Source organism: Vairimorpha necatrix, chromosome 12 (genome assembly GCF_036630325.1).
Source record: "Vairimorpha necatrix chromosome 12, complete sequence".
Lineage (NCBI taxonomy): Eukaryota > Fungi > Microsporidia > Nosematidae > Vairimorpha > Vairimorpha necatrix.
In genome coordinates, this window is record NC_088827.1 from 359,348 (window position 1) to 375,607 (window position 16,260).

The 16,260-nt window shown below is 25.8% G+C and overlaps 3 protein-coding genes across 3 annotated transcripts; 2 read left to right on the forward strand and 1 right to left on the reverse strand.

Moving 5' to 3' along the window:
• Nucleotides 1-3,643: 3,643 nt before the first annotated feature.
• VNE69_12117 (uncharacterized protein) lies at nt 3,644-4,345 on the reverse strand (the record flags this gene model as incomplete). The annotated part of the gene is made up of 1 exon (XM_065475205.1): nt 3,644-4,345. One exon carries the CDS (start codon nt 4,343-4,345, stop codon nt 3,644-3,646), a length of 702 nt encoding a protein of 233 aa, XP_065331277.1.
• A 3,870-nt stretch (nt 4,346-8,215) lies between these two features.
• Nucleotides 8,216-8,917, forward strand: VNE69_12118 (uncharacterized protein; the record flags this gene model as incomplete). The annotated part of the gene is made up of 1 exon (XM_065475206.1): nt 8,216-8,917. The coding sequence occupies one exon, from the start codon at nt 8,216-8,218 to the stop codon at nt 8,915-8,917; it is 702 nt and encodes a 233-aa protein (XP_065331278.1).
• Nucleotides 8,918-10,751: 1,834 nt separating this feature from the next.
• VNE69_12119 (uncharacterized protein) lies at nt 10,752-11,372 on the forward strand (the record flags this gene model as incomplete). The annotated part of the gene is made up of 1 exon (XM_065475207.1): nt 10,752-11,372. One exon carries the CDS (start codon nt 10,752-10,754, stop codon nt 11,370-11,372), a length of 621 nt encoding a protein of 206 aa, XP_065331279.1.
• Between the last annotated feature and the right edge of the window lie 4,888 nt (nt 11,373-16,260).

The following is a 16,260-nucleotide window of genomic DNA, read 5'->3' on the forward strand; positions in this document are numbered from 1 at the left end:
TGCATAAAATATGGGAAATATTCATCAACAGCGAACGGCGTCTTGTAATTCTGAAGAAGGCTTTATAAACGAAGCAAGAGAGACTACAAGTCCAACAGAAGTAGTCTGGTAACATCTTAAATGTGATATATTAACTAGAAATGAGATTAAAGTTAGTATGGGACTGGATTTTTTTATAAAATTTGAATACAGAAGGTGTACAATTTATAAAAACATCATGAATTACAATGGGGTTTTATTGGAATTGACGAAACCTAGAGGAGCTACCTCTGAGCAAATATAATTCTATTAGATTTAAAGTATTACTATTTTTGAATAGCTGCGTTGCCATATAAGTTGGGAATTGTTTTTCTTATGCACATTCGCTCTTCCATGATGTTGTAATCCAAGGGCAATAGTCATGCATGTTTTGCTTGTTTTCGTCTCTTAAATTGTCCTGGAGCGAGGTAAAAATTAAATAAAAAATTAATTTTTCGAATAGACCGGTTAATGTCTATTTCCAAAAATACAAATTATGAAGAAATTTTTTTTGTAGTAGCTATAATACCACAAAATTACCAAAATTTCTTAGGAAAAAACGTTCGTATTATTCGTTTATTTCATTTATCTCTAGGTGTTCTCCTTAAGTGAGAAAAGGTTCGAACTCAGCCAGTTGCCCCGACATATGAAACAAATTAGATTTTACAGCACGTATTAAACTCTAATTCAAAAGATACATGATCATTGATCTAAAATTTATTATTTCTTTTTATTAAATATGATAAATAGATCATATAAAATTTAATTATATAAATAAAACCTAATTTAAATTCATCACTACAACTTCTAAACATTTATACATGCCTTTTACCTCTGTCTTTTTGCTATATACTTTATTTCTATTATTTTTTTTTGCTATTTCTATTACTTCAAGCTATCTCTCAAATTATTTCGCGTGTTTCCAATTATGTCTACTACACATCAGCAGATGTATGCACACGAAAATCTCGTTTTATGATGTCCTAACATCTGCTCTTTTTTTGTGCCTATAATGTTATTTTTTAGATACAATACTTTACGTTTAATTTTTTTACTCTAAAAGAGAATTTTATTGTGTAAAAACAATTTTTTTTTAATTTTTGGACGGAACATCCACTTTGTGTTGCTACGTGATGGTACTCTTATAGAGACGATACATGATCATGTATTAATATCAATTTTTTGGTTAAATATAAGCGTTTCTTTAATTTTAAAATCTCAAGACCGGGCTTCATTAATTTATCAAAGTTTGTATTATATAAAATTATTTCCCAAGAAACTTTATAAATGTCGAGAATCGAATTTTTTTTTGTTTTAGAAATAACCCCGATATATTGTTTCGGTCCGAAAAAAGCACTAGCAATTAAATAAATAAAATTATAACCAATTCAGTTCCATATATATAAATGCTGATAGTATGTTTTTTTTTAAGTAATTGTGTCGATATAAAACCGATATGCTGAATGGTATTCATTATTCGTTAAAAAAATTTCAGAGTTAAAACGAAGAAATTTGACATTATATGAAAAAATTTATGAGAATTGAAATAAAATAAACGAAAATACTAGCAATTTCTAATAATATTCCCAATTTTTTTTAGTTTTCATTCGGTCTGTTGATGCTAGTTTTTTTTAGGTACAAGTCGGATATTAATTATATTATTTAATCGAGTGTTTTTATCAATAGCCGCACGATTTATACAGTAAAATTTATTAATGTCTTAATACTCCCGTTTGAATTGGTTAACCATCATTTATAATTTGTGTCGTATTGTGGTATATGAGGTAATTATATTTCTTAATGACTTCTTTAGTTTGTAATAACAAAAACAAGTATGTAAACAAACGTATAATATATTTGTTGTTATTCGATGTGTACAACATATATATTCGTTGGAGATTCCTTTATATTATTGTAAATACCAACTCGAAAATTCCATTTATTATTTTATAGACTATACATAAACACGTATATTAATCTGTAAAAAAAAAATTTATATGGCAATTGATAAGAGAAACACACAAACGCAAAGTTAACGTTTTTAAAACGATTGTACTCTATTCACGAATCTTCTTTCATGTAATCCTTAAGCGTCATATTTATAAAACGTTATTTACATATATTTTTGCATTATTTTTTAAAAAATACCGTTTATTAATTAGATTGTATTGTTTTGCACTCTTTATTGTTTAAATTATAGGTTTTAATCATCGTTATTTATCATATACCAAAATGTTTCAGCACAAGTTTGTCCAATCTACACGGTTATCACAAACAATTGTTTCTAACACAAACATAAAAGAAAAGGTTTCTTAATAAACAGACAATTTTAGATAAACTCTTTATTTGAATCAAATAAAACAATACAACACAAATTTTGAATGTCATAACAAGATTTATGTTCCTTTAAACTTAAGAAAAAAAAATGAAATATAATGACAATAAATATGTATAAATTATTGATTATTTTACAAAAAAGTTCTAAAATAGTCTTTTGAATAAGTTGTTTTGTAAATACAATGCATAAAACACATGTAATGGTACATTGATTAAAATCGGACTTTATAATTAAACAATTAAATCATATATTCTCCCATTTCAAAATAAAAGATAAGTATAATAGGGGGAATTCAGTTAAATTAAAGCTTATTCGAAGTTTATAACAATATCATTAATTAAAACAGCATATTCTCATAATTAAACTTAAAGCTATTATTTAAAACAGAATATAGGAGATTATGTGTATAATTTAAGCCTTTTACTATGTACATTTGTACAAGAAAAAATTCATCTTTGTGCTACGTAACCTTTTAATTATAGAAATAGTCTATAAATAAAAGAATTTAGAGTTTTACAGTAAAATTTATGTATAAAAACTAGAATTGTGCATGGGTCTAGATAACATCGTCGTATGATCCCACTATACTAAGCTTATTATTTAGTTAGTAGGCAGATTCCTTAGTTTATTTAAATAATATCGATATATAAAAATATGTATGTTGAGATAAGCAGCTCAAGTCTCTCGTCGTTTATCAATGTTTCTGATATCGATAGATGGTTGATATTTATTAAAGGCAAATGAAATCTTTCTCAAATTAGATATTTTTATGTATATATCTATATATTTCTTGGCTCAACCCCTTATGTGCCATTTTCTTGGGGCTACTAACACATTTTATTGTTTGTTCGTATGTGGCGATAGTATTTTTGATCCACAATATAGCATGAATTTCATAAATGAATAAAAGAATATAATTTATTTGGTTATATATCTTACTTACTAATTACTTAAACAAAACATATTAACAATATTTTCTGACAGCTTCCGGAGTTAATTCTGAAATCTAAATATTAGGCTCTTAAATACCCGTTCCTGATCAGCATCAAGCTCCTGTCTGATTGGCATAATTAGGCCTTAAAGGCAATTTTAAGGACTTCTGTCTGTATGTATGCTTCTGTTATAGGGTTAATCGTGGCTCTTTGATGTGCGCGTTGTGAAAATTTTTTACTATTATATCGTAAGTCATTACATAAAAAATAATTTTCGGTTTTTATTTGTTAGAGAAGCCACATGATTAGCAAGCATGGTATATTGAATAAAAAACAATAAGTTATTGAAAAATTTTTATTGCAATCCCAGAATATTAGAAGAAGTGGCCATGTTATTATTAGAGTTATTAATCTTTTTAAATTTTAAATTGATGTCATCAATTGTATTCATCGAATGATTTCCTAAGTTAAAATTAATTTCTTCTGCAATGTTTTTAAAATCTTTAGGGTTAAAAACTCTCCATACCTTAAAACTATAGTGTTCATTCATTTTCAAATCGATAAACTTATTAACAATTGCATTCAATTTTTTAATATTAATCTTTTTTACTTCAGCATTAATACAATTTATAGTTCTAGTAAAATCAAAAGACAGATTGCTAATAGATCTAAATAAAGCATAAATGGCGGCTTCTTTTCCGCGACGGACCTTTTTAATATCATACATATTTAAACATTCTAGATATGAATCAAATTTAAGCTCTTCTCTTGTAATTTCATAATCTGTTACGTTCGAAGTTTGTGGCCAATTATACTTACTTTTTAAAGGAAAGGTCATTTTATTTAAAATAGCTTCAAAAATTAGCTTTTCTATTGTTCTTGCTTCATAAAAGTCATTTTGATAATAATTTAGGTCTTGCTCTTGTCTAAAAAGTATTTTACAGCACTTTTTTATTTCTTCATTTGTAAATTCAACTTCTTCGAATTGTAAATCGTCATTAGGATTAGTCATAACTTTTTTCATATTTAAAATGAGTACTAAAGAAAATATGAACATATTATGGGGTTCCATTTTTTTTTTATTTATATGCATAAAATTTCAATGTTTAAAGTATAAACTGTCAATAACTAAAGAAAAACATGTTAAGATCTTTTTAATTTCCTGATGTTTGTTTATTTCATGAGTCACAACACATACAATCACATCATTTTACAAGATAAAATATATTATTTTTGAATAAAAAATGGTTGATTTTGTAGATTCTTTTTAATCACGGAAATTAAATGTGTAGTTATCAATTTTATGCCACTTAAGTCAAAGACAACTATGTGTTGAATATTCCTCGAAGAAAATCCTCAAATACTTACATTTTTTTTTTCTGAAAATATATCTTCCTGTAATAAATGAAAATCAAAACCCAGGCGAAATAAATCTTTTAATTATAATTTTTGAATTTTTGCCTGGTAAAAAACATCATTAAGTACTATTGCGTCATTCGTGAGGTTGTCTCTAGAAACCCCGTACATAATATATATACGTATATTAATAATAGTCTTTTTGTATTATCGTTTTGTTTAATAAAAACATCCTAAAAAGAAAACAATTTATTTTTATGACATAAAAACTATATTACTCATTATTACTATCTGAAAATCACAAACACGTTTTTCAATATAAGATAAATCATCATAAAAAAAATTGTAATTACATCTAATGATAAAATTCGAATGTAATTTTAGTCTATGTATATATTACAATTTTAAGAACTAGCAGCTATTCAAAGTTGCAATTAATATTTTTGAATTTCAATATTGACATAAGAAATTTCGGTACATGACCGTTTGGATATCGCTTTGGAAAAATGAACCCGCTTTGAAAATTTGAAAGGACCTCTATAAAAAATGACAAAATTGGTATGAAAAAATTTGTTAAAAAGGAAGTGTTTTTGAATAAAAATAAATTAAGTTTCAAAAAAATAGAAAAATACAGAACCAGCGTGTGCATTATTTGTCCTGTAACTAGTAGAAATGGGGCTATTCATTTTGAGGTGATACTAGATAATGTATTATTGGTTTTATTGTGATCATTATCAATGGTAGTATATAATGCCGCATTAGGCAAACAAGGGGCTGTAGCACAGGACTGTGAATCATGACGTCAATTTCGTAAACTTTTTACAATATTGAGACGCAGTACCATACAAATTAAAGATTTTGATTTCTTTCAAGAAAATATGCGGTCTATACATTGAACAACCCAGAACTAACACTAGAGTGCCTTTTACAGTTTCTTGGTCTTAACTTATGCCCAAAAAATCGAGGTAAAATCATAATCTTTTATAATCAAAATAAATTGTTAAGTCTCTTTTTTATAAATTTTTAATACGGGTTCCAAACGATCATGTATCAAGAACATTCTTATTTATCGATGTATGCTCTCTATATAAATTGAAATACATGTTAAAAATTATAATATACTTATTAATTCTTATATTAATAAATTCTCCCAATTTAAATAAATGGTATAATTTACAAGAAATGTAACTCTAAGTATCGTAAATATACAGAATAAAGGTATAAAAAATCATAAAAAAGCACTTTATAAATTGATTTTCAATGCTTAAGTACATAATTTAAGGGATAGTACACATAATATAGCTCATATTTTAAATATATGTGTTATTACCAAATTTTTCAATTTTACTTTTTATTAGATGCGACCAATATTGGAAACTAGAAATAAAATATAGGAGATAAGATTTAATGTTTTAATTTTGATCTATCTAAAACAAATAATTTCTTCGTAATATAAACCACAAATAATACTATATTCGATTACCTAAGATGGCACAGTCACTATGTAACACGCAAGAAAAAAAAATCTGATATTTTGAATCAAATATAGTTTTATAGTAATTCTTGAATCTCAATATTGTTTCTGAAAACATTTTAATGAACTGCAGGAGAAGAGAAGACAAGAGGAAAACAAAATCTATAGATCATGTAGCTTTGAATAGGTCTAGTTTTCAAAATCAATAATCAAAGCATACAAATGAACCCAAAAAAATATTAATCAAATAAATACAACTTATACAATTATTTTGGAAGTTTATAACTTTGCAAAAAAATAATATCATTCTATTTATGATATTTTTAAGTTTTTCTCAAATATTAAAATCACTTATTTTAAAAATTTAAAAAATTCAAAACACTAAAAATTTGCTCTCTTGAAATAAGAAATTAAAACATCATGTTTTATGATTTAAAATTCAAAATATTACATTATAATCTCTTACAGTAAAAGATTGAAAACAACTTATTCTATTTATTCGATTTTTTAGTAAAATACTTAGAGTATTGGGGTGACACAACATTAAAAATAGATATAAATAATTAAAAAGTAAAAAATCAAGCATTTATAAAGAGGCAATATAACAGTAATTGTAGATATTAGAAGTATATGGCATTATTGCACAATAAAAGTCGAAATGAGTTTGGTAAATTCGAAGCTAATGTATAAGTACAAGTTCAAACTATTAACATCAGATAAATTGTAAAAGTATAGTTACTATTTTGTTATAAAATTAAAAATAACTGGAACAGTGAATCGGAACGATGTATATTTTGGATTTAGTGTTCTTAATACGACTCTGTAAGTTATAAAAGTATAGCTGAAAACTTAAAAATTAATAAGATTTATCTACGTTGAGCTTTTTAAATAATTTTTTATTGAGGACAAGGCATATGACAGCTCTTGTATATAGTTAATACATGAATTATATTTACAAAATTACTATATCAAAATTCTGTTCTTTTGCTCTTTATTAGTATCGTAGCATAATATAGAAATATTTTCTTATTACAGTAAGCATATATATTATATCAAAAAAATCAATTAAGTTTTATAAATAAATAATATAACACACTAATCTACAGTACCTATGAAACCTAATAATTTATTTTTGTAAATTGTATTATCAATTAGCATTGTTTTTTGTTCGTTTTTATAATCAAAAAATTAACGAAAAATAATAGCAATCAATTATATAACGTCAATCTCGTCGAATTGTGATCTATAATGCCTATATTTAATTAATAATTTAGATTTAGATATAAAGTTTGTCATGCAAACGGCAAACTTGAATTGCTCGTTGATTACTACAATTTCACTATCACTTTAGCACAAAACTGGCGAGATGTTTTAAATTTGCGACCAAAACGTTTGCTAAAGCTGTTCTGGTTTTATATACTCTTGGTAGATGCTCTAAATACTAATTTGGCAACGTATGTATTATTATGACACATGTTATGATAATTCATTAATTTACTATCTAATTGTTTTTTCATGATATAATAATCGCAATAAGGAAATGTTCTTGTTGACAATGATTGTATTTGTATTTTTAAAACATAATATTATGATGTAAAACGTTATCATATAAAAAAAGAAAATTAAATTTTTCTGTGTTAAAAGTATGTTATTATTTACTTGTGAAAAGCCAATGCCACAATTTTACACTAAATATTTCTAATAAATTACACAATATCTAGTATTAATCGAATTAAAATTATATTCTAAAGATAATGATAGACGATAAAATAAAATATCATAAGATTTGTATCTTTGTAATAATAACTATATTTTTTCAAGTATTAAAGTACTGTATCATTATCAAATTTAAAACATACCAAACAATCAAATTTTAGTATTCAATAAATTGGATTGAGAATGTACATCTTAGATAAATAAAATAAATCTAAAATTTTAATAATAAAAAATTATGATTTTGTGTTTCGTGACTAAAAAAATACAAACATAGTATTAGTAATGTGTTGATATATATTTTTATATCACGCTCAAGAAGTTTTTAATATTTAAAGTTTTAAATTAATTAGATATTTAAAGAAAAAAATATTAACCCATAAGATGTTTTTCGTTTATTTAATATTAAATAATATGCAACAGGTAAAAGGTATTGGTAATCAACCAACAACTTCAAAAGAAGATTTTACAAATGAAGAATTAAAAAAGTGTACTAACATACTTTTCCAACCCGATACTGAAATATTATATTATAGAAATGATATTTATGAAGTTAGAACATTAGCTAAAATAATTCATGAAGCTATTTTAAATAAAATGAGTTTTCCAATGAAAAGCCAATATAACTGGCCTGTAGCAGAGGATATGAAAGATTATGAAATTTTAAGAGAAGATATTAAATTTAGTTCTTATTGGAAATATTTATACACTTGGCCCGAGAAAAAAGTCCGCAAAGGCAAAGAAGCAGTTATTTTCGTGATATTTGAGTCTATAATGGAACATTCTCAATCTTTTTATAGGACTTTAAAATGTATTAATTCTAAAGTACAAAAAATTAATAACGAAAAGTTAATTAAAATCGTTGATAAATATGTGGATTTAAAGATGAACGATTATTATAATTTCAAAATTATGAGAGTTTTTAATCCAAAAGATTATAAAAACATTGCTGAAGAAATTAATGACAGTTTTAGAGAATATAAGATACCAACGAGAAAAGAATTTGATATAAATTCAGAATATAATAGGATGAATATGACTCTAAAAAGTAATACCGGCTTTTCCAATTTAAGTAGACTGAAATAAATCTATTTTATTAACCTTTTTTTTATTTGATATTTTCATTAAACTACGTATTTTTTCTTTTATGTAACTAATACGAAAACATTAATACGAGCATTGGACTCTTCGCCGAGATCCTGTTGAATTCCCTTTATGGGGTTTTTACTCACTAGACCCAAACCTTTAGAGCAGCATCTGTCCGTAATTCTTGATATAAATCGAGTTTTGACTGCAGGAAATCGCCTAAAGCCGTTACAAATATTACGTTAAAGTTATTTTCAGATGATATCATCATCAAGCATAAAGTGGGTCGTAGATTTTTTTATAGACTCAACCTAAGTATCTAATATTATTCAGATTTCGCATGTATATTCATATATTTTTAAAGTTATTCCTTTATGTCTTTGCCATTTTTTCATATATGTATTCCAATTTTATGATCATGGCTTACAATTAATCGTGTAATAGTATTTACCATGACCTAAATTTTTTTGATGTATTCAACTGAATCCTAAAAGAGGTATTGGGAAATATAAAGGGCCGCCTTCAACTACTTTTAAACTTCAAGGTATATTTTAACTATCTTATTTTCAATTTGTGGCGAGTTCCGCCAATCAGACAATAATTCCTTGTAATAGACGTCTACAAGAATAATATTCAAATTGGCATTTAGTAAAACTTGTTTCTTAATATTGATACTAATATCCATCTTTAAGAAATATACAGTTTGGAGAATCCCAATTAAACACTTTTTTACATATAAACACAATGCTTACAATCAATATGGTCAAGATATAATTTAAATCGCTTTTATTAGAAAAAAAGAATTAAATCATATTAAAAGTTCTATCAAAAAAAATCGTTTACGAAATAAAAAATTGTTCATCTTTAAATAATGTTTGAATTTTTTATTTTAAAAAATTTGTAAATCAAAATAACCAAAGAAAGTATCATTAGTCTGAATTTCCATATCGACTTTGTTAGTTGAGGTTGTATATAAAGAGACACCTGAAAGGTTATAAGATATCGCAATTGATTTAGTTAGCATGTTAATTTTTAGTTGAAAAATGTTTGCAGATTTCAAAACAATACCAATTGGGTCATAATTTAAAGAGTATCATAATCAAAACACATTCATAAACAAAAAAAAACTATTCTTTACACTAAGAAAAAATATATACTTGCCCTAAAAAATTTGTCTGTAAATATTAATATCATACGTATTTAAATCTTAAATTTCCTATATACTAAGTAATTACCTAAAGATGACTTTATCGAATTCCTACAAACGTTAAACCTTAAGAATATGTGCAAGGGTCTAAGTATAATCTATATTTTCGTAACTTTAATATTATTTTAGCTGTTTTACGGACAAGTTGTTAGTAATTATAATAATTTAATGAATTACATGTTAAAAATTACCCGTAACAGAAGTTTAAAGCTCTAAACATAAAAAAATACACTACTCGATTTAATTTCTATTTATACTACAAGTCTTATAACTCAAGTCATATACGTTATATAAAGATGATTCTAACTAATTTCAATATACTTATACAGATTGACCTATTTTAGATAATATTATGAGGTTTAGATATAATAAATATGTTAATTCTTACTGTTAGACTATAAGTTGCTTTCTTTTTTTATTTTTGAAACTATCAATCAAAAGTGTCTCAAGTAGAAATCACAAAAATCGCCTAATATATATTACGTCGTTCACAGTTAAGCTCAAGTTCCAATCAACTGTATCTATTTTATAAATCGCTTTAATACTAAGTACTTAAAAAAATTGGATTCAAATGTCAAATTTTTATATATAAATTTAGTTTTAAATTCCTTCCTTTTTGCCCCCAAAATGACCAGCACATTCTTAGTTGACGAAGTTCAAAAAACTATCAATAATAAAAATCTCATTGATACATTTAAACAATATTTAAATAAAGAGAATGTGTCCTGTGACCAAGTAAAATTTGTTATAAATAAAGATTCAGAATTAAAGAAGTATGAAGATTTATTAATTGAATCTCATAAGATATTTGTCTATTCTCAGGAGATGCTTGATGAGTTAGCTTGCAAGGATATAACTCCTTATAAGAACAGGGATGTGGATATTGTAATGTGTTATACATTTTACTCTGGTGTTTGTGTCATATTAGAGAAATATTTGCCAGCCGACTTGTATGAGAAGATATTAGACATCTATGAAGAGGCTAATATAAAAATGAATGTTCCGAGAGACGACGAAGAGGAAAACAAAATATTCTTCAATATTTTGAGGATGTATTTTAGTAATTTCTTTATACCAGTAAAAATGAGTCATACTGAAGTTAGTATTAATGAATATGATTTTGGAATGATGTATTATGAGAAAATATTAAAATCTGAGGAGATTCCCGAATTTATACTAAAAAAGATGAGTGGGAACAAAGTTCAGAATGATGTAGAAAGTGAAATATTAAATATGTGTTTCATATAATAAAATTAATTTCATGAAAATTTATATATTTTGACAAACTTCTTTTTTTTAAAACAAATGGTTCGTATGACACTTGTTTAAAATGAAGCCTTTTATAGTAATAAATTTTAGTTATACGCTCGTTATAGTTCTTTATTACCTAAGGAAGCTTTATATTTTATTTTACAGAACCAGAGTCTTGCAATCTAATATTAAATACACTTTGACTTAAAAATATACCTAAAACTCCAAAGAACTCTGGGTGATACTTATAATCTGAAAATAAATCTTTTTCTCGGACACTTATATTCTGAACTTCTGACTTGATTTTTTTATTATCAATACACCTTATAAATGCACACTTAACAGTTTTTCTAAATATTCATATAAAAGAAAGAACCTCTAATTAGTAAACCCTGCACGAAAGACGCAGATAGCGGTTAAGTTCTCGACTTACCCCCCCACCCCTAAAAAAAATAAAAAAAGGGGAAAAAATAAAAAAAAATAAAAAAAGGGGAAAAAATAAAAAAAAATAAAAAAAGGGGAAAAAATAAAAAAAAATAAAAAAACGTTTAATTCTCGACTTAACCCCCCTTACCCCCCAAAAAAAACAAAAAAAATTATTCCACAATTGTAAAGTCTATTTCAGGAATAATATCATAAGCTACAATACTAAAATTACCTATTTGAAAAAATTCTAACATTTTATCCAATAGATTTTCACGATATATTAATTTGAATCTGTTAATGTAAATCTTTCTTACAAGATTCATAATAGTACCATGACTAGTTCCTCCTTTTCTTAGTTCTCTTTTAATAACCGACCACATTCCCTCTATAGTCTGAGTATGCGCACCAGTTATATTATCAACAAAATTTTGGCTGTGATTCACAGTCAAATGTAGATACTCATATTCTACACAGATTGTTTGAATATCACAATATCCACGCCAACAATCTGTCACAATTGTGGTCCCCGGAGCAATTTTTCTTGTAATTAATTCAACAAGAGTAGCTCTTGTTCTATTTTCTACGATCTCAAAGAAAAAAGAATTTGCATCCCCTCTCACAACGCCTCCAACTGCCCATACTTGATATTGAAGAACCCTTCCCGCATGGTTTTTACTTTTTACAAGTAAAGTTTCATCAATTTCAACAATACAACCGACGCCGCCAATCGTTTGATTGTTTATATATGTTGAATAAGAGACGTACACGGCGTTATTAAAACGCGTAAACCATCTTGATACCGTACATTTACCTATATCAAGTTCTAACGTGGAGGCCAAATTACTTGAACCCTTTACCCATTCGCTAAGCAATATTAAAAGATCCTCAATAGGCAATTTTGAGTTCTTAAAAACGCTTTGTTTCATTATGGTTCCTTTGTTAGAACATTTTTTACCATCACGCCTTGAATAACAACGATAGTTTTCAGTGTTGGTCCGATTTTGAGTCATTGGTATATTGCATTTATTGCACATAGGGACCCTCAAAATGTTTTTTGCAATTAAAAATTGCATTAACTCATTTTTTTTATAGATGAGTTTTCTAAATTCTTTAATTCTCATTATGGGTCAAATTTTTTATTTCTTTTATTTTTTCCCCTTTTTTTATTTTTTCCCCTTTTTTTTATTTTTCCCCCCTTTTTTATTTTTTTTTATTTTTTTTAGGGGTGGGGGGGTAAGTCGAGAACTTAACCCAGATAGCACTTTCTGATATCATTATTTGTAAAATTAAACATCTACCTGATATTATTCAAAAAAAATTTTAAAAAATCAATATTTCATTACTACATTTAAATGGCTCAACAAGATTAAACTTATGTAAATTCAAATAATATATTTCTTTTATTATCATAAATAAAAACACATTGTCTGGAATATATCGATACTAGTATCATCATAACATAACAATGAATTACCGTCGAGATCTTAAAATCTGTAACTTATACCACCGTAAAATTTTTTCTTGTAAAGGTAATAAAATTTAAGAAGATTTGTTAAATAGCAAAAAACACTTTTTTCATAATTACTGTCTATCTTGTTCCACATCTGTTAAATTCAAAACCACATAAATATCTTTGTCACTGTAATTTTATGTATATTAAACACTAGAAGAATTCATTACGTGTGACCAATTACATATTAGTAATAATTGATAATACATAAGATGTATTTAAAACTTCAAATGCGTAAATTTGAATCTACCTACATTCGAAATACATTTCGATTTATGATCGATGCCTGTCAAAAAATCACGCTATCTAAATCAGGTTTATAACAAGATAATTAATAAAAGAAAAAGCATAAAAATTATATTAAAAAACAGTTACACATCATTGGTTGACCATCTAATGTATAACCAAAAAAAAATATTATTTTAGAAGAGTAGCTAAAAATATTTAATTCAGATTCTTCATTAGATACTCAGACCATTATAGAACATAAGTTTTATTCGTTTTTCAAATAAATAATTAGGGTATACTCTTAACCCAGTTTTGAAGTAAACAATTAACTGGTCAATTTGGTATTAATACAGTACATTGTAAAAAAATAACTAAGGATTTGATTGCCCGACATACCCCAAGGTATTACAAGTTTAAAACCTTATTTTTGTTTTAATATCCAGACATCCTTAGATGTTTAATCATATATCATAAAATTAAAATAACATTGAAAACAAAAAAAGTGCATTAATTATCAATATAAAAAAATTTTTATCTAATTTCTATGTAATAATCGCTTTGTAATTATCATAATTTAAATTTTAAACTGTTTTTTACTTAAATATTCAAATAGAAAATAAAAAAAACTTCATACCCTACGAATTAAAACAATTATAATACGCACAAAAATAAGTATTTAATACTCTACTTTAAATGCAAAAAAAATTACTAAAAAAGTTTAAATAACTTTTTTCTTTATTTTAAAGTAAAGAAGTGTATATTGGAATCTTTGTCCTATACATTTCTCTAGTCTTTTGTTAATTTAGCCATAATACTTTTTTCGAAGACAACATCGAAAAAAAAAATTTAAAACTATATTATTACGAGATATGTGTTTGTGGATAGTTTTAAATTGTAGTTTGGCCCAATTTCTTAATCAATAGGCAATACAACAAAAATCAAGTTGTTATACGTATTTTTGCATTTTTTAGTGGTCTTATAGAGAATTCTCGAGATTATTTTTTTAGTATCTTGAGTTTGGAACTACAGAAAGTGAGAAGATAATTTGAGAGACAAGATTTAAAATACAGAAGAAGCGAACAATCAATCTCTGATTAAGAGAAATTTATACCTAGCTATGGCCTAATAGATAAAACGTTTGTTATTATTAACTAAATTTATATGTGAATATTTTTAAGATTGTTGTTGGTTTAAAAATATGTTTTCTGTTATAATTTATTCTAAGGTATACTATGGCTATTGAAAACACCAGACAAGTCAAATGAAAATGCATATTTATTATTAAAACTTTTCTTTTATATTTGTGTAAGAAGTAATTGTTGTTGATTACTATTCTAGATTAGATGAACTTATGCAGTAACAGTTTAATATGAGACGAAGAAGAATTATTGATGTCGAGCCGATCAAATACTGATCAATCATATTCTTATAAATGGACTGTTTTGATTGGCTACAAAAGGTATTTAAAAACATTCACAGAGTAGGAGATGGAAAATAACAATAAACAAGTTGACGATTATTTTTGTTAGAGTTACAACAGCAATAATTTAATTACTGTCACCGTTCGGATTGGACGCCCGTTCGGACTGGACGCCGGGGAAAATGCTTACTTAAGAAGGGTAAAAAATTAAAAAAAAAATATTCGTTCGGATTGGACGCCGGGGAAAATGCTTACTTAAGAAGGGTAAAAAATATCCGTTCGGACTGGACGCCAGGGGAAATGCTTACTTAAGAAGGGTAAAAAATATCCGTTCGGACCGGACGCAGGGGAAAATGTTTACTTTATATGGTTAAAAAAATAATACAAAAAAATCGCTGATATTTATTTGTAATTTTTAGGTTAAACTAGTTTATGCGTTCCTGTTGCGAATATGGGAATTATAATTATGTTTTATAAAATGTTACTCTTTTTTTATTTTTGTGTATTGAAAAAAAAACTAATAATGAGAAATAGGATTTTTTGAACATAAAATAGTTGATAGAGTCCTTATAAGACCTTATTTGGACAACAACGTCAATACCAGAAGACATTCGCTTTATGAACATTTAGATGCAGAAGTCTATGTTGTAACAGACATAATTCAATTTAATAAAGTAAAATTATGCAAAGAAGATGATAATGGCATTATAATAGAAGAAATAAGTACTAGAGATCTAAGGTTGCTTGGTAATGAATAAAGTACTAAAAATTTTGTTTTTTTTATTTTTCTCCTTTTTTTCATTATTCCCTCCCATTATTATAAAAAAAAACAAAAATTTACCCCTCAAAAAATCGAGACAAAATTTGAGCTGTCTTAAAGACGAACATTTATTTGTTCTTATTTTCTGGTTCGCCCCTGACTGAAGAGATTTTTTTTTAATTTTTTACCCCCGGCGTCCAGTCCGAACGGGCGTCCGGTCTGAACGGTGACTATTACTATATAGCGATCTAAATATATTATTCAATTATATAATCGCAAATAAAGAATGATATTATAAAATTCCACAAGTTTGTTGTTAATAAATTTTTACATATAACATACATTTTACTTATAATGTAAGCAATTATCTAACTTTTTATATTTTTAAGCAAATTTTCTAATCATTTATTTTTTTGCTACAGATAAATAAAAATTCTAAATTTTCTTTCCCAAAGTAAAATCGAAAATACTAATCTAGAATTAGAACTTATAAATTCTTTTAATATTAAATAACTATGTAAACACATAAATATTAACAATA